Below are 23,050 nucleotides of genomic sequence, written 5' to 3' on the forward strand. Positions count from 1 at the left end.
TTGCCCTTTTCTGGAAGGGAAAGCGAGTTTTCCCAGCTGCCATTTAAATGCTGTGCACAGCACTTCTCCAGGCGGAGATCGGGTATTGAGCCAAGTTGAGTTGGCGCCATAAATTCCGAGAGTTGCCATTAAAAATTACAAGTGCTGACAGCGTCACGTTCTCCTCCGGCATGTCAGGGGAGGAAATGCTCTCTTTATTTATTTTCCTTGCTCGGCGTGTGTGTGTAGGTGTAGGCTTTGTGTGTATGTATGTGTTTACTTTGTCATACGTGCGAGCAAATAAATATTTGCAATTACATATCGTATTTATCAGAAAATGTGTGCTGGCTTTCGATTTAGCCTCGCCTCATAATTGTTTGCTCTCGACTTGGCCCAAAACTCAAACTCAAACCGAAATCCAAACAGAACCGAAACCAGAACCAGATTTTGGCTAAGACGAATGCAAATAAATCTGTGAAAATTCCCCGACGTCTGCCTGCAATTTCCCCAGTGCTCGCACAATACATTATTTGATTTTGCGTACATTTGCATTTTCATTTCAAAACACATGGCAAATTGATTGCTTTTACGGCTCATTTTGCCGACGCACTTGAACGGCGCTCTCGGCTCGTTAAGATATTTATTTCACCTTTTCTGCCGCATAAAGATAGCGTTCAGTCTTGCCGCAATTCGCAAATAGAATATGGCAGTCGAGTTTATATTTACGGCAGCTTGATGGCCTGTTTGTGTTTCCTGTCTGGGAGATAAATGTCGAATGGCGGTGAAACTTTTATTTAATGTTCCATAAAGTTGTCGTTTTTATATTTTCAACGTTTTGGTTATGATTTTCAGGAAAAAGGAGACTTTAAGAACTAAGAACTTTCTATTACAAAAGATTATACCTACTCTCAATTGCTGTAACTCAAATCAAATTGTAATACAACATTCGTCGTTAACATTTCGATTTGGAATGCCCATAATTGAACAAGGGGTGGAAGGAAGCCCGCTTTGAGTGCATATCAAGCTATTTAGTTCCATTGTTCGAATGTTTGAATCAAATCAGTGTATTGTTGAACCAAACTAAACTGTTCACACCTCCCTCTGAACGCCTACCTCACGGCAGGGTGTGCGTGAGTCATAAATTGATTTCCCCCCCCCCCAGGCGCCAGCGTCTTTTGTGTGGAGCTTCGCTCGACTTAATCGCACCTTTTGACGCCTTGTTAATGCCCTGCCCCCAGCAGGGGGTTTCCCCCTATATACCTAAAGTACCCGAACTTGGTTGCACTTGGCGGGCCACTCCCCGGGAGGAAGGAAGGCCACATCCCTTCCAGCGGGTTGGTTGCGTGTGGTGCGCAATTTATTGCACCGCTGTAAACACTTTTTCGACATGCCCTCGCAGTTCACAGGCCGAGCCACTCATCAGTACACTTTGTAGTTCAATTTCAATTGCAAAGCACACGCACAGGGCGGTGCGTTCGAGAGGGGGAAAAGAAAAGGGAGGAGGGCACATCAAATTAGTTAACGTGTCCTTTTTGTGCCAGGATACTGTAAAAAAGTAAATAGTAAATAAATTATAGATACTTCTTGGTGAAAAAATATATGTTATTAACATTAACAAGCATATTTACAAAAGAAGAATATAAAATATTTGACTTAAATAAAGAAAAGTACGGTACAAATTACAAATGATGATTGGGAACTATTTAGATTCTCTTAAAATTCAGTTTTATATAAACCCTTTTTAAATCTAAGATGTATTTACATTTATATTTAAAAATTAATATATAAAAAGTATATTTTTTAAGTTATTTATAATTCTTTTGGAATGTCTTTAGGTTCATCCCTTATTTCTTCGAGTGCTCCTGGCTGCGCCCTGAAAAGTATGCAACAAACGAGGCAAAAGCGCAAAGGCAACAGAGCAGACGCGCACACACGCCCCAATCCTGGCCAGGAGCTTCCTTTGCCACACCGCCGAATGGTTTCCCTCTTCATCCGCACGCAGCGCACACGAAAATGATTTAATGGCCGTAATGTTAGTTGAATGGTTAATTCACTTACGTTTATGGCCACCGCCGAACCCTGAACTCAGCACACAGAACAGAGAACTCAGGACACAGAACTCAGAGTTCAGAACCCAAAACCCGGGTCCCGGACACGGAAACGGGCATAAACGGACGGAAACGCGTACATAAGGGGTGCGGATAACTCCCCCGAGAACCATTCCAGGAACATATGCTTGTGCTGCAGTCGCATGTGTAATTATTGTTTAGATTTTATGCTGCCGCCGCGGCGGCGTCTTTAATGTGTTTATAACGTATGAGTAATGCGGCTATTTGGGCTCGCTTCATTTGAAGTCCTTTTTGCTTTTTAATTAGACATCGCAGAAGACTCGCAGGCTCCCTCCCCTCATGCTGCTCTGCTGGTGAGTTTGAAGAGTGTCATCAATCTCCCCTCTGATGGTGGGAGGATATCCCATAGCCAGCCCCTGGCCACGCCCTTGGCGGTTCATTTATTATTCGAGGTCGTCCCTCATAGTTTTCCCAGGCAGAATACATTTCTTATGCGCGTATAAATGTATATGTATGTATGTGTCTCTGACGTGGCAATAAAAACTTTTTCATTAAGTTGAAGAAAGCGAAAGGAATGGGACGTGGGCGTGGGCATGGGGCTGGTGCTCCAAATGGACATCGGAATGGCAATTCTCAATGCCAGACCGCATCCGGTTCTCGGAGGGATGGAGAGATGGAGCGATGGCGATGTGCTACCCACAAATTCCGTAGCGTAGTTTATGAAAAACATTTCACGTCAATGTCAGTCAACAAAAGTGACAATTGGCAATGTATACATCACTCGGCCCTTCCACATATATATATATACACATATAGTATATACATATATAGTATTTGTCTGTCTGTGAAAGGGAGTGTGTTGGTGTTGATGTGACAAACGCTACGTGCATGACAAATCAACTTCCAATACAGACAGATTACGAGTTTATGCAATCACTTGAGACTTGCGGGCTGTATCCCTGGACAGTTTGGTCTAAAAATGTGACAAAAGGAACCGGAAATAGCTCAAAAATAGGAATAGAAAAACCTTTACAAACATATTTCGATGGTTGTCTGGGGGAATAAAAAAGTGTCCTACGAATATTATTAGTTTGCTTTTTTGATTAAAATTTAAACCAACTGCCCTGAACTAAGCTCAAAATAGGCGTATTTTTATTTATTTCTTTTGTACAATATTTCCTTCTGCATTCATTGCAATCTGTTTTAAAATGTAAATCCGGGTTACGGACATATGGCTAATCACATACACATATAAAGTGTAGGCTCAGTTCGGGGTAAATAAGAATGTCCTCCCGCTGGCATATTGCAAATTCAATAAGACTTTTATTAGGCCCAATTTACATGCCCTGCCGTTTTTTATATATTTTTTATTGAATTTTAAACAGTTGCCGTGCCAAGTGACAACACAGAGAGTGCGGAAATTGACGGCCGGAAAGGGAATGTGTGTCAGCTGTGCGAAATGACGGTGGTGGCAAATATAAGTACAAATGTTTAAACGTGTACCCAGCAAATTGAGAAATAATGCAAATATGACTGGCCATAAAGTGGCTTAAATGCGAACCGAGATGCGGTGTTATTTGAGCCTGAGGCAGAGTCCGGTAATTTCTTTTTTCACCCAAAACATTGCTTTCGGATTTTTGTGAAATTTTCTAATTGACATGCCACAATGACGCCGTACATTTTGGAACAGTTGACAGTTTTGCATCGCCGGATACGGATGCACACAATTAGCATATGGCGGGATGGCGGGACGCATCCGCTCCTGGCGCCGCTTCAAATTAATTACGCCAATGCACACACGAACCAGAGACGAGAGACAACAAATGCGGCACATGTGTCACTTTTTCCCACTGAGATCCTTGCAAACACACACACACACACACAGAGAGGCAGCCACAAAAGTTTGCCTGCCGCCTGGCTAAGCTGGGGGCATCTTGGCCCTTGTTCTGGCATTTGCAACATCCGCTGCAGACTTGCGGCAACACCAGCCACAGCAGCGACACTGGCATTCGGCAAGTTTTAGGGCTTTTGCCGGAGAAATGTAATTATTTACTGTTCAACAAGTCTGCCGGGTCTCAATAAACTGCCAGTTGGAAAGTAAAAGGTCCGGCTTAAGGCAAACACAATGCGAACAGGCAATTAATGCTAAAATAATGTTTCCCTCTGACTCCCGAGTCAACAGTTTTTGGGGGCGATGCTGCATCGTAGATTTCTAATGAATATGTCGGATGAAAGACGCATTCCTTCTGGGCAGAGAGCACATAATTCAGGAATTAATTAATCAACTTGAAATGTGGCAGTATCCACAGTCCACAGTCTGTCCGAGTGTGTGTGTGCTTAAGTGGAAAAAGCAATAAGCCAAGAAACCATGGTATTTAGCAATAAAACAAATATGCAGTCCATATATACATGTATAGATGGAATGGGGTTGCATTAAAACGAATCAGCATGGAGCGGCGGATGTGTGGCAGAACATACTCCATTGCCAGATCCCGATTCCAATGCCAATGCCGATCCCCTGCTCCGCTAATGAGTCATTGATGCGCACACAGGAGCACCGATATGGTGGAAATCGAAGGGAGCCACTTGCTTCAGCTTCAGCTTCGGCTCTCGTCTGGATGAAATCGAGAAAAGCCGCACAACAGCAGCAAATACATATGCAATAAATTGCTCCACGGCATGCTGCATGTTTTCATTTTAATTGGTTTTTCTTGTACAAGTCAATGCCTGATCCGGGGTATGAGCTCCTTCCTAAAGGACCACCGATACCGTTACTCGATACCAAGTGCAAATGGCTGTAGCCAAGATACGGAGTTGGAGATGGATACACTAGGGAAAAAAGGATTTAAAGAGTGAATTAATCAAGCTTAAATTAACATACTTTAAGAGAAATTTGAGTAGCAAATATCTTAAACAGTCTATGGTAACTTATTTTAAAAGAAACTTTGTAGTTAATTTGTGTGAATGAAAACAAGTTGTAAATTTTTCCAGTGTGACAAAGTCAGCAGCTTCCAGGGAAGTGGCATTTTAGCCAGATTAAGCAATTAATTGATGGAATCGGTGAATATCTGTTTGCCTTTGAAGCCCGTTAAAGCTGCCACAGGGAAAGGACCCCATTCAAACTGACAGCTGCACTAGGTTCTGTCATAAATCCTCAAAAATCAACGCACTGATTAACGGACGACAAATGCGTTGACTACGTGTTGCGAATGCGGAACGGATGATGGAGAGCTGACTCCGGGCAGGAGTAGGATCGGGATCAGGAGCAGTAAATGAGAAATCCGATTTAGCCAAAAATGAGGACGAACGGATGCTGGGCCGCAAAACTAGCCAAAAAACTCTGTTTTGCTACAATCTGTGTGGTTGACCTTTGATTAGCAACAATAAAAGTGCTGATTGCTGGACTGATTGCACCACCCAGAGGCCTCACCCCTCCCCACATCCTGTGGGTCGAATTATGTAGATTTGATGAACACATTTTAGATTGAAAACGGACACCCGCAACCATATTTGGTGCAATCAAGGCGGAGTGCGACTACCAATTGGTCTAAGGCTACAGGGGATATATGTATAGGGATAGGGATATGGATGGGTATATATAGGGGTCGGGATGGATCAGCCAACCAATCTGGCCGGCAAACACTCGGGCGGCTAACCTGTGGGACCAGCACCAGCACCAGGAGCAGGAGCGGCAGGATTGTTGTGCAATTTTGATGGGCCATAAAGCCGACTTTGTTCGGTTTAGTGGCCGTTGCTAGGAGAGTTACTCTCTACAGTTTTCTGGTTTTTATGTTTGATTTAACGGCAGTTCGAAGCTGTCGTTTCGTGTTTGCCTTCCATTTGGCCCGGTTGCCAGGCAAGGACAGTTCTCCCTCAAACCAATCCTCAACCCGGTTACGCAGTACATTTTTTAAAGCAAACATTTTCCTTCGCACTGGCAAAATAAAGATTTATGTAAAATTTGACGCGTAAAGTTCAACAAAAGCAAACCCGAAAACCGAACTCCCTCCTAGTTCTTCCAGCGAATTTGGTCCATATTTATTTACCTTTTCCCTCATTTTATTTTTATTTTTTGCTCTGCGCCCTTTTGTGTTCCCGGAAATATGCAAATTCATGCAGGATTTTTACAGCACTGCAAGGACCGCACATAAATTCCCACTCATGTGGGCAAACGGACAAAATTTCTTGGGAACCAACTCCATCGCTCTCTCTCCTCGCTGGTCAAAAGCGAAATCTGATGGCAACCATCGAATCTGAAGGCGAGTGCCGGAGATTGCCTGGCATTTGTCAAAAGTCAAGGGCAGGAAAGTGAAAGGATTTAACATTTATATAAAATGCCAGGGTTTCCTGACATTTTTTGCTTGCCTGTTTTTTTTATTTGGAGAGTGTCGGACTCAACAGTTGTCTGACCAAAAATGAGACATCCCTCTGGCAGTGCATCAATGGTTCCAAATGGGGAGTGCCTAATGGTTATGTCTGGTGAATGCACTGCGAAAACTCAGAAGAGTATCCTTTGTTTACAATTAAATTGTTTGGATATTATTTTAGTTTTAAAAAGAACTTTATATTTGTTATGTAACCTCATAAAATTATCACATGAAATTGTAGAAAATACATGTATATATATGGAATAAACTCATCATTAATATTAAACAATACTTTCCTTAGTATTTTAAAGTGTTTCGCATAAATTATTCGCTTGTTGGCCATTTACGGGGCCATGTTCCAGCTGAAAATGATTTACACTCCTCCCAATTTTGTTCTCGAGAGTTTCCGGATTCAATGACTATTTAATGACAGTCACAGAGTACAACCCTTAAGGTCCGAGTCCTAATTAAGGAGCAGGAGGTGGCACTCACATATCGCATTTTCGGATGGGGAAAAACGGCGCTTAGCCACCGCAGACGCTCATAAATAAAGGAGAAGATCCATAACACGCTCCGTCTGCGCGAGCTTTGCTCTTTTGATTCTATTTCCCGGATACGGATACGGGTTTTCGGCCATTTTCAGCTAACGCCGGCCTTCGTTTTCCATTTCACGGCCAACTGCGTCGCGGCATGCAAAAATTCCACCGGCAAACTGCATAACGGAAACAAATTCGAGGGCCAATGAGAATGGGGAATGGAACTGGGGGAAAGCGAGTGGAAAGCGTGGGGTGGAGCAAATCCCATGGATACAGGGGGAGGGAGTTGGCCCCCCATTCCCCTTTTGCCTCAATAATACTCGGAAAATGCTTTTTCGGTTTGATTTCGCTTTCCTCCTTGTTTGGCCATTCATGAGTTTTCATTTCATTTTCGCTTATTGCTTACATTTTGCGTTCTGTTGCCGAGTTTCCCATTTCTAATTTTCTGCTTTTCTATGGGGATGAGTGCGAGTGTGTCTGTGTGAGTGTGTGTGTGTGTAGATTTCTCTTTCACAACAAAATAGTTTTGGTTTTCCCGCCTGCATTTGGCCCCAATGGAGATAAGAGGTGGCGCTGGGGGTGGGGGAAAAGCGGGAGCATTTCCCGAGGTGCGACTGTGTGTGTGAGTGCCCAGATCTTCGCATGTAAAATAAAAGCTTGGCTGAAATTGAAAAACTTTTCCAATATGTGCTTTTTCTTGCTTTCGTTATCCATTTTATTATTGCATTATATTCGTATGTGAATGCAGCTCTGCGGATATTTTTATTGTTTCATTTCACTGGCTTCGATATTTTTTATTCCTTTCCGGGGGGGGCGTGAACTGGCACGGGGGCGTGGCATTTATGATATGCATCTGCAACTCCTAATCCCGTTCGAATTGGAGCTCTGCACAGTTGCCACAAATCCTGCCAAGTCAGGTGAGACGTGTGCAAATTGAAAATAAAGTCCACATGTGTCACCCAAAATCTCGAAACTCCAAATGGGAAAATCAAAAAATAACCAAATCGGAAAATCCCTTTAGCCTTTCGAGGAGAGTGTAATGTTATTACGCTTTTTCCGGCACATTTTTAATGGGCACTTTTTGTAAGCCAAACTTTTTCGCTAATTATCCCAAGGGAAAACTTTCTCGTACCTCTTTTTTTCTGCTTTTTTTTTTTGGCAACAATCAAAAATGACACTTGGCAGCAGCAAGTGCCCACATTGGGGATAAACAAAGAAATGGGGAAAAAAGGGTAACGAAAACGAAGGGAAATAAAATTAATGCGTAGAAATTCATAAGCCCCGGACGTTTTTCTGGACAGTCAAGTTGGCAATTTGAGGCACATTAAGCGACTTAATTACATGCGGCCATTTAATTTTATTTTTCTTGGCCGTGGAAATGGCCCTGGAAATGGCTTCTGCACGCATTTAACCGGCAGATTGCACTCGCAGTGCAGTGACAGCTGCATCAAATTGACATTTTGCGGAAAATGCCATAAATCAACCCGGACAAGCGCGAAGTCCGAGCCGCGGAGGGTCAAGTCCTAGGAGAAATGCGAATATACATGGTTCCAGATCCAGAATCAGGACATCTTCTTCGCCTGACAGCGGCGAAAACGACACTCGCAGCCTCATATTTTAATGTATGACTGCGTATAAATAAAAAGTTGTCCTGCCGAGGACTCTGTCAGTTAATTTCACGCTGCCAGGCTCTGTGAGTGGGCCGGGATGATGAAGTGCGTCTACCCACAAGGGGCATTCGCAGATACATGCACAGAGAAAAACCAAATATTAAACACTCTCTTTGCTCAATGGATTATAGCCGGCTTAAATTGGTTATTGGGAAATGATAATAAGGGGAAATAACTTTAAAGAGGGGGTAGATTATTAAAGAACCAAGCTATCATAAAGAACTTTATATAAAGTAACTCTCGAAATATTGTTAAATTTTACTATTAAACTTTGCTTTCTGTACCTAAATTTAAACATATTGCGACATAGAGCATAAACATAACTGCAAGTGGGGTAAAGGAAACCCTTTTCCATATGTATATCTATATTTTACGACTGACATAGGGGCTGTAGACCCCCACAACAATTGACAGCCATATTTGCCTATCTTAATTCCTTGTCACAAACGAAATTGGCACTCACAGGCCGAATATATGTGTGTGTGAATGAGTGTGCGGGAGTGTTACTTTGGGGACAGCTAACGGCCTGATAAACGGAACAATTAAAACCGGAAATAAAGTAACCACATGCGGCGAAAATCGCTACTTTGATTGCTCTTTAGTGGGTCCTTATCGGAAAAGTATATGTTAGCCGGCAGTGGCCCTTCCTTCCTGTGCTGTGCAGTCGGGAAATCTGGGCGACCTTGAGCAGGTGCACACTGAAAATCAAAGTTGAAATTGGCCAAAAGCCCCCCTTAAACCTTCAATACCTTGTCGATTTCAGCTAATTATGTAGCTCCGAGGTACATGGCAATTGTTGCTTCACTCCGCTTTGCTCTTTTGATATCCGGCTTTAATTGTGCCTCAGTAAGGTTGCATTTAGCGCATTAGCCGAAGGGCTGCTCGCATTTCCCAGCACAGCCCACAATTTTCCTGTAATAAACGGAAAATGTAAGCTCTCTTTAATTCAGCGGGAGCAGAGTGGAGCAGCAACGCATGCCCTCTCTTAGGAGAAGCTCTTTAACGATTTTGAACTCTCTTAGGTTTCGCAAGTAAAGTGAGTCTCGCATATTTAAGCTTTTTTACATCGCTTTACCACGATTTCAAACAGCTTTTGACACAGAACAAAGAAAAAGGTTTAGAGTTTAACTTTAAAATAATTATTTTAAGTTAATTTCATCCATTTGATAAATCCATATTTGTCGATATTTTAAATGACAATTTCTTCAACAAATAAGAGTTTTAAAAACTCATAACTCAGACAAAAAAACTTTAATTTCAATTCGGAAAGTGTTCCTATGCTAGTTTTTATTACGTTAATAAACTTAAAATGAAAAATTGAATTAATTTTTGACAATTTTAACGATGTCACCCCTTTCCTTTTTTTGCAAAAATCCAAATTTTTTGAAAATTTTGTTTTTCTGCCGGAGATAGCTAGAAAGATTCGTCTGTTGATGCTGATCAAGAATATATATGGTTTATAGGGTCTGAAATGACTCCTTCACATATTTAGAAGCTTCTGACTAACTTATAATATAATTTAATACAAAATAATAATATAACACATTCATATGACAAATCAGAGTTTAAAAAACTCATAACTCAGCCAAAAATGCATTAATTTCAATTCGGAAAGCGTTGCTATGCTAGTTTTTATTGGGTTAATAAATCTGAGTACTCAATTTAAAATGAAACAAGAAAGGAAGTTAACTTCGGCACGCCGAAGTTTATATACCCTTGCAGATAGAACTTCTATGACTAGGAATCCCTACAATATAAAAATATATATATTTATGATTAAAAACAATGAAGTAACACCTGTTTTCATTTCATTCACCTAAACATATTTATATTTGCAGTTCACAGAATTGCATTTTTCCTCTACATCAAACGATCGTTTGTATGGCACAGTCGTCCGATTGTCATGAAATTTTACACAAAATTTAAGACTGATATATAATGGCTATACCTCAAACTTGATGAAAATCTGTTGAAAACTGAAAATGTTATAATTTTTTTTGTAAAAATTTTCCGGTCATTCCAATGGCAGCTATATGATATAGTCGTCCGTTCCGACATATATACGAGTGAGAGTATATAGAAGGCTAACTACAAAGTTTCATTCAGATAGCTTCAAAACTGAGAGACTAGTTTGGGTAGAAACGGACAGATGGACAGACGGACAGACGGATAGACGGGCATGGCTAGATCGATTCGGCTGTTGATCCTGATCAAGAATATACATATATACTTTATATAGTCGGAGGTGCCTCCTTCACTGCGTTGCAAACTTCAGACTGAAATTATAATACCCTGCAAGGGTATAAAAAAAAGAAAAGGAAACAAACAAGGAAAAAAAAATCCTAAATAGGCTTATCCTTATTTTTTGAGCGGGTTTTTGTGTGAAGAATTACTTTTGCAAAAATTATATACAAGCATTGCTTGAAATATGTTAACTTTCTGTTATTTAAAAGCATACCAATTCTTAAAAATTTGCTTTACAAATATAGATGAAATTATTTTAATATATATTTTATATTGAGCACTTTCGACCATCACCATTGTTGTGTTCTTTAGTAAGTTGTGCTGAATAAACTATTTTCGGGAGTTAAGTATACTTTACTATAAACAAATAAATGACACCATATCCCCGCTCGTCATGATCATCACGGCTCTTAAAGAGAGCTTGGAAGACTTTTCGAGATCAATAATAAGCTAGTCAACACGGCCAAGGATATGGTAATTGAACAATAATTTAATATAAACCATATTTTCATGTATCTTGACTTTTTTGGGCCTTATTTTGGTTTCAATTATCAAGAGATATTTTATTAACGTCTTACCTTAATTAAGAAAACTATAATTTTTATGATTGCCGCATCCACTTGATCAAAGTCTATCAACCACCAAGCACTAGATTAGTAATCTATATAAAAAACACACAAAAAGAAGAAGAAAACTAAACTTCCTCTAGCTAGGGCCTTGCTTAAGTATAAGACTTGAGAATCGCAGAGGAGAGCGCTCTATGTACCAAATAGTTAAACAAAGCCTATCTTTCAGTCGAAAGCTTGAAACTTAGTGATGGAGTCATTTCCGATCCTATTATTCATACATATTCTTGATCAGCATCAACAGCCGACTCGATCTAGCCATGGTTGCCACATCCACTTGATCAAAGTCTATCAGCCACCAAGCACTAAATTAGTAATTTATATAAAAGAAGAAGAAGAAAACTAAACTTCCTCTAGCTAGAGCCTTGCTTAAGTGTAAGACTTGAGAATCGCAGAGGAGAGCGCTCTATGTACCAAATAATTAAGCAAAGCCTATCTTTCAGTCGAAAGCTTGAAACTTAGTGAAGGAGTCATTTCCGATCCTATTATTCATATATATTCATGATCAGCATCAACAGCCGAATCGATCTAGCCATGGTTGCCACATCCACTTGATCAAAGTCTATCAACCACCAAGCACTAGATTAGTAATCTATATAAAAAACACACAAAAAGAAGAAGAAAACTAAACTTCCTCTAGCTAGGGCCTTGCTTAAGTATAAGACTTGAGAATCGCAGAGGAGAGCGCTCTATGTACCAAATAGTTAAACAAACCCTATCTTTCAGTCGAAAGCTTGAAACTTAGTGAAGGAGTCATTTCCGATCCTATTATTCATATATATTCTTGATCAGCATCAACAGCCGAATCGATCTAGCCAGGTCCGGCATAAATTTAATTTTTTCAAATTTTTTGACAATTTTAAATTTTTATAAGAGGTATCGTTAAAATGGTGAAAAATTTACGAAAATTTGAATTTTTTTAATTTTTAAATTGAGTATGCAGATTTGTTTCCCTAATAAAAAAAATTAATTAAAATTATTGAAATTAATGCATTTTTGGCTTAGTTATGATATATTTAATATTTGACCTCTTAATACTTAGCTAACTTCAAAGGTATTAAGAAAATTATTCATGTTTTTTTTTGTATATAAAATAAGTTTTTAATATATGATTAGTGTACTTACCTTGAACTTCTATGAGTAGGAATCCCTACAATATAAATTATATATATTTATGATTAAAAACAATGAAGTAACACCTGTTTTCATTTCATTCACCTAAACATATTATATTTGCAATTCACAGATTTGCATTTTGCTCTACTTCAAACGATCGTTTGTATGGCACCTATATGATATAGTCGTCCGATCTTCATGAAATTTTACACAAAATTTAAGACTAATATATAAATGGCTACACCTCAAACTTGATGATGATCTGTTTAAAACTGAAATAGTTGTAATTTTTAATTGTATTAATTTCTCGATCGTTCCTATGGGAGCTATATGATATAGTAGTTCGATTTTCATAAAATTTTACACAGAATTGTAGAGTATAATAATGGCTATAATAAATGGCTATATCTCAAATTTGATAAAAATCTGCTGAAAACTGAAAATGTTATAATTTTTTTTGTAAAAATTTTCCGATCATTCCTATGACAGCTATATGACATCCGACATATACATAAATGAGAGTATATAGAAGGCTAACTACAAAGTTTCATTAAGATAGCTTTAAAATTGAGAGACTAGTTTGCGTAGAAACGGACAGACGGACAGACGGACAGAGGACAGACGGACAGACGGACATGGCTAGATCGACTCGGCTGTTGATCCTGATCTAGAATATATATACTTTATATGGTCGGAGGTGCCTCCTTCACTGCGTTGCAAACTTCTGACTGAAATTATAATACCCTGCAAGGGTATATAAATCTATCAATTTTTGACAATTTTAACGACGTAACCCCTTTCATTTTTTTTCAAAAATGGAAAATTTTGAAAAATTTTGTTTTTCTGTCGGAGATAGATAGAATGATTCGCCTGTTGATGCTGATCAAGAATATATGTGATTTTTACGTTCGGAAATGACTCCTTTACATATTTAAAAGCTTCTGACTGTTATCAGAAGACCCTGAAAAGACCCCACTAAAAATTCGTTTATTTAATTTAGAAATCAATATTCTTGTTTTATTGAACACAATACTACAACTAGCTGATCGATGTTGAATGCCGAATTGGTTGGTGTGACAGGATGACAGTTTCCCCTTCATTTTGTGGGTGGCAAACATTTGATACAAATATTCGTCTGTGGCATGAATCGTCCGCCGCCTAAGCCTCCTTTCCTCGAAACTCGCAGGATACGTTAAATAATTTACACCAAAGAGGGGGACTACTTCAATTCGTATATATGGCAATTCTTAGAAGGAGTCGAGTCGGGAGTTGAATAAGATTCGCTAGGGGGATGATGACAGAGGCGGCCTTGATGACAGGTCCTGGCGGTGGTGTTAGTGGTGGTGTTGGTGTTGGTGGTTGGTTGGCTAATGGCACTACACAGTAGCTATTAATGGCCTAATACATTGAGCGGCATTTGGGATGGGCGGATGGCGACGGGGCCTTCAGCCGCGCCATGTCAGCAGACTCCATCCGCGACTGGGCTTCTTGGTGCTGGTGGTCAGTTCCTGCTGCTGCTGCTGCTGGTCCTGATTCTGATTCTTCTGATCCTGCTGATCCTGCTGCCGCTGCTGCTGCTGCTGCTGATTCTGCTCTATATAGGTGCGTAGTATGGTATGCTTGTGTACGGACTTCTCAAACTCGGCCGCACTGGGCCGGTACGCCTCGAGCTTGCTCTGGAAGCGGCCTGCCGACTGCGAGGGCTCGGTGGTGTAGGCGTGGCTGCCGCCCCGCGACGCGCTGCCAAACGAGCTGCCGCCAGACGCCGATGGTACCGTTGCCTGTGGGTGGAATCGGGAGGGGACGGGATAGGGGAAGCGGGTGGGATTGGTTTTCGGATTATTGAACTGTGCTCGATTGTTGTAGCTGAATTGGCTCTTGTTAATGTTGTTAGTCGGCGAATTGTTATTGGCAACGGCTTGGCCTTGGCCTTGGCTTTGAACAGGGCTTTTGTTGTAGCCGTACTCATACGTTTCAATGCTGTTGGATCCATAGACACTGTTGGCCGCCGGCCCTGCTCCAGGAGCGGAGCAGAGACCCTGATAGCGGGACGAGGGCTTCATGCCGTAGGTGGAGCAGGAGGGTTTGCCCACCTCGTAGGGATTGTAGCCCACCACGTTGCCACTGCAAGGAAAGGGAATTTAGAACGTTTAATAAATACTTTATACAACATTAATTTTAATCTCTATTGATTTATGTGTCTGACCTCAAATATAAAGCAAATTTTATGAATATTTAAATGAATAAATTTCTTCAAATCACTTTCTTATTATTCTTATAAACCGGTTCTGGTCGAAATACAAAAATTCTCCTTATTTTAATTGATCCACTTTTTTCTTTTTGGATTTTTGAATTATTCTCATAATTAATCTTAAATCTTAAATGTGAACTGCACTCACCCCGGTCCATAGTTGCAAACGTAGAGTTTGTTGTACTTGCTGGCATCCTTGTACTCGGCATAACCACAACCAACCAGGCTGGTCTCGCCCCAAACTAGCTGCGAGTAGTGACCAGTCTTGGGGGACCAGGCATCCCCGAAGGAGTACTTCTGCACCTCGTTGAACCAACTCTGGATGCGTGAGGGGAAGTCACCATCGTCGGCATCCAGTGGCACAGTGCTCCAGATAATGGCCAGATTCTGACCCATTGTGAAGCGATCTATTCATAAATGACAATTACATATTAGTCAATGAATTCTGATTGATTTGGTTATTTCTGGGGATGGATTTTGGGGGAGATGCTGGTGCTGGGCATGCGGGATTAGTCTTAGTGTTTTAAAAGCAATTCGTGCAGGCATAAAATGGATAAAATGAGGAATCTTAACAACTAAAGGCATTGTGATGGACAACAATTCTATAAATTTTAATTAAGATTAATATAAAGATTCAAAATCACACTTGATTGATCAAAAAATCACACAAATTTCAACTGATAACATTAAAAATCGTTGACCTAAAGATTAACCAAAATATTTGGTTAGTCACTCTAAATTTTTAACAAAAACAAAGTGAATCACTTTGTAATGCAAGGCTGTCGTCATTTAATATAAACAATTTATCTAAAAGGAATTTCCCCATGATTAATGAAATAATTTCGTCTGAAATGCAATAGAAAATGCAATAAAAACAAGCGTATCTAATTTCAATTTAAATTTTAAGCACTGTCACAGCCTCTAAAAATACAGATGATCAATCAAATCATTCAGTGGGAAATTTGTATGTCCATCACAATGACCATTACCATAACATGCAGAACTCAAACCGAAGGATCCGCGCCACATGCTCTGCGCGGACTCGGAACTCCAACTCCTGGGAATTTTGGTGTGGGAAAAGGATGGGATAGTGTGAAGGATTAAGTCCTCTCGGATCAGTTTGGACTTACTTATCGTGCGGTGTGGATCATGCCGGAACTGGCAGTTGTCGGCCCATTTTTGGGCCCTGGCGGCCAGCTCCTCATCCCAGACGATCTCACGCATATTCTCGGCACCCGGCTGACCCGGATAGCGTCCGGTGGCCACGATCTGCCGGAGGCGATTGTGCTCCTGCAAGATGATTGATCTCTCCTCCGTTGTGATGCCCGATGCTGAAATGATTAGGTCGAGATTTGCATAAATTAAAGAGTCGCCGAGAAGTCATGGAATTATGGAGGGAGCTGAGGAATATGCAAGAGACGGAGAATGTTATCATTTCTATTTTTGTTTGCATTAAAATGCTTGATTTCACGGAGATTTCTTCAGGCGGGTGTTTCTCCTTTGACACGGAGAGCTCTAAGCTCCATCTCGGAGCCGGTTTTATTGAGCTAATATTTGTCGAAATCTTAGGTAGCTCGGCTTGGCTCTGCCTCGCAGACAACCCAAGTGGACAAGTGGTAAAGTGGACTCTACATCGAACCCGCCTTTGTTTTACATATGTTTTAATTATTTTCCCTGGCGACATAATATTCGACACTTACGTGTGCTCCAAATTGCCGACGATTAGAGGTTTATGTAAGCAGCCGGTTCGCCGGATTAGGGGATCACAAGACATCTGTGGCACTTTCCTTTAACCCAACCGGTTTGCCCCCCCTAATGTTTGGGCCATTAAAATAGAACACAGAACACGAAACGAAACGGAGGGAAATAAAATCAAATGAAATGCAAAAACCGAGCGGCGCGTGCTGTTTTCAAAGGCGTCAATTAAAAGTCCCAAACGATGGCTATTAGCCGAATTTGAGTTTGATTTTATGCCAAAGTCATGGTCCTCCGGCGGCGCCTGACTCATGACGCTCGTTTGAAGTGTGTCAGCCGATGTGTTTTTTTTTGTTTTTTGTTTTTGTTTAGCCCCAAAACTGGCTGCAGTTTAAGCCGAATCGCCCCCCGGGTGTTAATTACTCGGCCGAGACGGAAGTGAATCCTTGGGCGCTTGGGGAGTGCCCCCATTTCATTTAAATAATTACGCGCGCTTAATAATTTTTAATAATTATAATAATAGCCCCGGCGATGGGCGCTGATTGCCCAACGCGACGTGATAGCATTTAAGCCAGGCTTCCGATGCGGATTCACAGCTCCAGCTCCAGCTTCAGCTTCAGCTCCAGCTTTGACCATGGCTCTTGCCGGCCGGTCAAGTGCCGGGACGTGTCTGTCGGAATCAGATTTAAAGTCAGACAACTTGACGCGCCCCGAGTAAATAAATTGGCAGCTTCGCCTCGCTGAAGCTCGCACAAATATATGGGTCTAGATGTCAATACTGAGACGCGGTCGGCTGTGGGCCAAACAACAGACGAGAATGCTAAACACGGCGTTTGCCTCGTCTTAATCTTAATACGTTCCCAAGGTTAAGATCGATTTTTTCTTTCGAGACTGGGGCTAGGTTCGGGAAAGAGACTCGGGCTGCGACTAAAAATAAACCATGAGCGAAAAAACTTAACCCAACCGCAGCTGTCAAATTATGCTACATTTGTATCAATGCGAAAACCGGTAGGCGAAATGCCCAAAACCCCAGAACCTGGCCCAGAGCTGTGTGTTTAAGTTTAAGGCATCGGACATCAATCACCCGGCGAGGCCTATGGGTTATGCTTCTTTTCATTGATGCTGAGAGATGGGAGCTGGCTGCTGCGGTTGCATGTTGCGGCGGGGGCTATGCAAATTTGTGAACTACCTTCGCTGACAAATTGCACATAAAGCTGTCGATCGGTTTCCGCAACGGACGTATTTACATATCAAAACGAGACAAACTGCTGAGATAATGCTGACAACGGAACGTCAACAGCTCGGCTGTGAGCGAGGCAGCGAAACGAAAGACTCAGACAACGAACTTGGCGGTGGAAACCAGACCTCAGCCAAATGCCGACAATATGTTAACAAGTGCTTAACTGCACCGCATCTTGCATCTTGACCAGGCGTTGACTTCACCTTGAACATGATGGGTAGATTGGGTCTCCGACTGGGATTGGGACTGGGACTGGGGACTGGGACTGGGGACTGGGACTTGGCCGAAGGACTGACTGGCAGACGTTGAGAAATCTCAGCCGCATTTAGCGCGAGTTAATTTTCATAGTTATGCTTTATGTTTCGTTTCATTTTCATTTATCATTTACTGATTATCGCTGCAACTAGCCTTGTGCCCCGTTCCCGTTCATATTTAATTACATTATTAGCACGGCGGGCTTTTGATTGATGCCGCAGCAAAACGCTTCGGCCACAGACATGAGCTTAACAGCCATGATACCGTCCAGCGATACCTTTTTACATGCGATTAACTTTGGGTCCCGATATCGGGGGATCCGAAGACAGGGCATAAAAGCAATCATCAATCAGCAAACGCACACGCGCATGCGCACTATAAAAAATCTTTTTGTTTTCATTTCCCCCCTTTTGATGGGAGAATTCGACAGAATTTTTGGGTGTTTTTTTTTTAGCTCGGCGTGTGCAGAACAAAGAACATTAAATCGATTGTTTGTGGCCACACTCCGAAGATATTTCTATTCCCGGTCCATGAGCTATACAGATCGAGCTCAATGACCCATTAAAAATCGAAATCGAATGTTTTGTATAATTTTGCAAAGCGAATTTGTGACGCCTGCGCGCTTAATTTGTTTACAAAAATATTATCTGGCGCCTGTCGCGGCAATTAAGATACCAAACTCAGGTGTTCAGTTCAACGAGCTCTTGGGGCACATTCGATACGATACGATACTCTAATCTCTCTCAAGGGTTCTACGAGGCTCCTGATCTCTGATCTCATTCGATCATGGGGTTGAGTGGCCTTTGGTGGAGAGCTGACAGCTGACAGGTCAGCCACCTAAAATACTTTTAATCCATTTGGGAACTTATGACAAATATTTTATTAATTATATAAAACCCGATGTGTGCGTGGACCGGTTTGCTTAAGTAATATGCCGCCCGTGTTTGTTGCTTGATTTTCTAAACTAACATATTTATTATGCAATACACACAGTGTTTAAAAACTGGATAATAATGAAGAAAGGTGACTCGTTTTGTGAGGCTGTGAGGCTATTTTTGGTTAGACCCGAAAAACTGGCCCCCGAAAGAAGCATTTACATACTGACCGCCAATAGAGTAAAAGTTCTCGAGCACCCCTCGCTGGTAAAAAGCGAACGCTGATTAAATAGAATCGGTTTTTTTTTTTACGGGCTAATATTTGCACTTCACTTGTTTTCATTCGCATACACAGAAAACGAATGGCCGAATCGTGTAGCAAAGTGGACTAGAAAAAGTGCTCGAAAGGCGAGGCAATCATTCCACTATTTAGAAATGCTAGACATGCCCTGGGTTTCTATATCCCAAAGTACGCCCGAAATTCCTGATCAGCATATAGATTTGGAGGGTGGAGACGGGATCACTTACCAATTATCTTTCCATTGCAGGCAAACGCCAATCCGCAGGAGATGATCGCGATGGTGAAGGTTAGTAATAACGCACTTGGCTGCATCATTTTTGGTTATTTTAATTGACTTGATTTAAATATATATTTAGATATTTATTGATTTCTCTGCTTGGTCACTTTCGTAAACTTCAAAATATAACCTTTTCTTGAGCGACAGTGTTATATTTGATATTCCATACACTTTTTAGATTCTCTTAAATTTTTTCTTGTTTTGGAAATTTATTATATCACAATTTTGACGGTGGGGTATCAAGGAGTAGCCGCCGTTTTGTTGAAACCGAAAAAAAGAGCGCCCGAAAAAGCCGACGACTCCAACTCCACTCTCGTGTACGTGTAGCTAGACTTGAAGGCGTCGCCTGTTTGATTAACCGCTCGCCGGCGCCAAAGCTTTTATACCGCTACGCAGCAGCGACGGCAGCAGCAGCAACATGAGCAGCAGCGCAGCAGCAGCAGCGGCAGCAGCGACAGCGACAGCGAAGAAGCTCCCGATCAGAGCTCCAACTTTGCTGGCGCGAAGCTGTGCGAAGAGCAAGGCAAGAGAGCGAAACGCTGCTATACAGTGACAGAAAAAATGTAGGTTTTGTGTCCAACATTTACATCCTATTTGAATTTTATTTTAAAACTAGTATTCTATATTCAAGATAGTTTTAGTTTGATTAAATAATGTAAGAAACTAAAGTGCAAATTAGTTTGTAAGCGCAATAAGAAAACTGTATACATTGTTTATTAAAAATAAATATACAGAGAAATAAATTGAGTTTAAATAAAAAAAATAAATAAACAGCCTCATTATAGCCTTGCAGAGTTCTATAATTTCAGATAAAAGCTTGCAAAGCTTGATCATCATCAAAAAAAAGGAAATGGAAATCGTTGAAATTTTCAAAAATTGATACAATTTTTAATTTTAAATTGAGTATGCAGATTTGTTAACCTAACAAAAAATGACATAAGAACGAATTTCGAATTGAAATAAATGCATTTTTCGCTAAGTTATGAGTTTTTTATCTCTGATTTATTATATGAATGTATTATGTTGTTATTTTGTATTACATTATATTACAATTATTCAGAAGCTTGTAAATATGTGAAGTAGTCATTTCCGACCTCATAAATCATATTTATTTTTGATCAGCATCAACAGGCAAATCTTTCTAGCAATCGCCGGCAAAAAGCCAAAATTTTCAAAATAATTTGGATTTTTTTTCATTGTTATAATTGTAAACAAATTTCCAAAAATTTGAATTGTTTTTAAAGCCAAATTGAGTATGCAGATTTATTAACCTAACAAAAACTAACATAAGAACGACTTCCAAATTGAAATGAATGCTTTTTTGGATTAGTTATGAATTTATTAAATTTTGATTTGTTGAACAAATTGTCATAAAAATATTGATAAATTTGGATTTAAAGAATGCGAATGTTTGAAACTTTGTAATGCTTGATTTCCTATTTGATACTACACTTTAAACTGGAAATTGAAACGCTTTAAACTTCGGCTTCCCAAAGATATGTAATACCTTTGTTGTTGTAACATAAGTTGAGCTCCTAACAGATTCTATAGCAAAGATCTACAATTTTCTCTATTTAAAAAGGTTTTCGTGTAATTGAAATTTGTCACACAAGAAGCTATATAATATTTTATATTTTTTTAATAACCAAAAGTAAGGGTACAAATTACCAAAGAGAAGTTTTTGCAAACAAAAAACTCAACCACATCGGACCGGTAAAAGTACAAATTGGCAGCACTTCCAGCAAACATGAGGCCCCAGATCGAACGTTTTGTGTTCTTTTGCGGGCCTAATTGAAGATTGAACTTAATATTAATCACGCTGCTGGTTCGGCAACAATCACTCGGCAATCGGGAATCGCCTTTTGCAGGAGGGCGTGGCTGGGACCTGGGGTCGATGGGAAAAAACAGCGGCGAGCAGGTGCCCTGCGGCCAGGGAGCACCAGAGCTCGAGCAGCCTCGATCATTTCGCGTATCATTAAAAACCAATAAAAACACCCAATTAAATGCACAGTACAAGAACAAATGCCACTTGATCCTTTCACCGCCGCTAGTGGGACATTCACATCCACTTCCACAGGCACAACGACAGTCCCTGGTAACAGCCACATCTGTGATCACGCTGCAGTTCTGGCCCTGTTTGGGGTTGCCTTTACCGCTCGCATTTCCGCTTCGCGCTGGCTTCTTGCCAAAATAATTACGCGTACAAAACCATTAACAAGTACAAACGATTGCGCCGTCGCAGCATACCCAGCTTTGCCTTATTTCGGCCCAGTAAAGACCGTGAGATGCACTTGAAAAACAGTAGAGTATTTAAAGAATATAAGTAATAATAACAAATTAATATATCATGGGAAAGATAGATTCATTTACTATTGACAGAAAATATTTGATTTTATTATTCCATTAAAAAACCTATTCTTTTAATCATTTATTGAGACTAACAATAGTTTTCCTTAGTGTATTGTGTGGCAACTGGTTCTGTTTATTTCACCTCGTTTTAGTGCCGCCGATGCCGCTGACCATGTTGATGCCACACATGACGTTTTGGGCGAGGACCCCTCTATCTGGTGCTCCAACTCTGGCCCATTCCCATTCCCAGATTCGGATCCAATCCCAGTGGCAGGGTCCAAGTAACCGGCAATGATCGTTGGTTAGTGTTCAATGATCGGGCAACGGCAGTGACGTCTCTGCTGGTCTGCTGATTTATTTTATTTCACGAAAACTACATAAGTATTAAAAATTATGCTTTACAGAAATATGAAAGAAACATATGCCCGATCGATACACGTTCTTTGATGTTGTTCCTCTTTGGAGTCGCTCCTCCCGGATCGCCGGATCGCCGGCTGTCGATGGTTGTCGATGTTTTCGTAGCTTTACATTTCCTACTCGAGTGTGATTTTATTTGTGCTGGAACCGTGCTCATGCAGCAGCGGTTTAAGCAAACATAATTGGCCTTCGCTTCGATCGGCGGTGTTTGCATTTCAATAAACAGCAAAACCTGCGTGAATCTGTACATTTCGTGCGCATGTTGAGCAAAGTATAAAATTCCCGACACCTCGTTTAACTCAATTTAACAGCACTTGGCACCATCCGCCGGTTATCGTGTTTTTATTTTTTGCTGCTCCTCCGATTATTTGCCTTTGTATAGTTTTATGACTCAATTTAATGTCTTTCTTGTGCTGCGCGTGTGCTGTCCATTTGGACATTCACATGCCCACCCACAGCCGCCTCAACGGGTTCCCATTCTTTATTCCGCTCCTTGATGTGCCAGCTCTTCGGGTTATCACAAGTCGGAACTGAAATCCTGACAGACGCATAATAATCATTTTTTATAAAAAGTCATCGGTGCGTATGCAGTGACTCATGCGACCCAGTTTCGGTTAATCGATGCAAGGAAAGTGAATCGTTCTCTGAATCATTCGATGAAAGGGATTCACAATTCAGTTTTGAAATGCATTAATTGGAAAAAGTATGATTTGTATTATGTATAATTCAATGACTAAACTGTGAACTTTAAGATAAACAGTTTGTCAAGTCAGTTACAGAAAA

General features: G+C 40.8%; 1 protein-coding gene across 1 annotated transcript; it reads right to left on the reverse strand.

The window, feature by feature from the left end:
• Window positions 1–13,593: 13,593 nt before the first annotated feature.
• On the reverse strand, window positions 13,594–19,960 carry LOC110184699 (uncharacterized). Its single transcript, XM_020953315.2, has 4 exons — window positions 19,452–19,960; window positions 15,989–16,189; window positions 15,007–15,265; window positions 13,594–14,731 (listed from the first exon to the last, which is right to left on the reverse strand). Exons 1-4 carry the CDS (start codon window positions 19,537–19,539, stop codon window positions 14,053–14,055), a joined length of 1,227 nt encoding a protein of 408 aa, XP_020808974.2. The 5' UTR covers window positions 19,540–19,960; the 3' UTR covers window positions 13,594–14,052.
• Window positions 19,961–23,050: the final 3,090 nt, after the last annotated feature.

This window comes from Drosophila serrata, unplaced genomic scaffold, assembly GCF_035046125.1.
Source record: "Drosophila serrata isolate PLE 108 unplaced genomic scaffold, ASM3504612v1 contig_382, whole genome shotgun sequence".
Lineage (NCBI taxonomy): Eukaryota > Metazoa > Arthropoda > Insecta > Diptera > Drosophilidae > Drosophila > Drosophila serrata.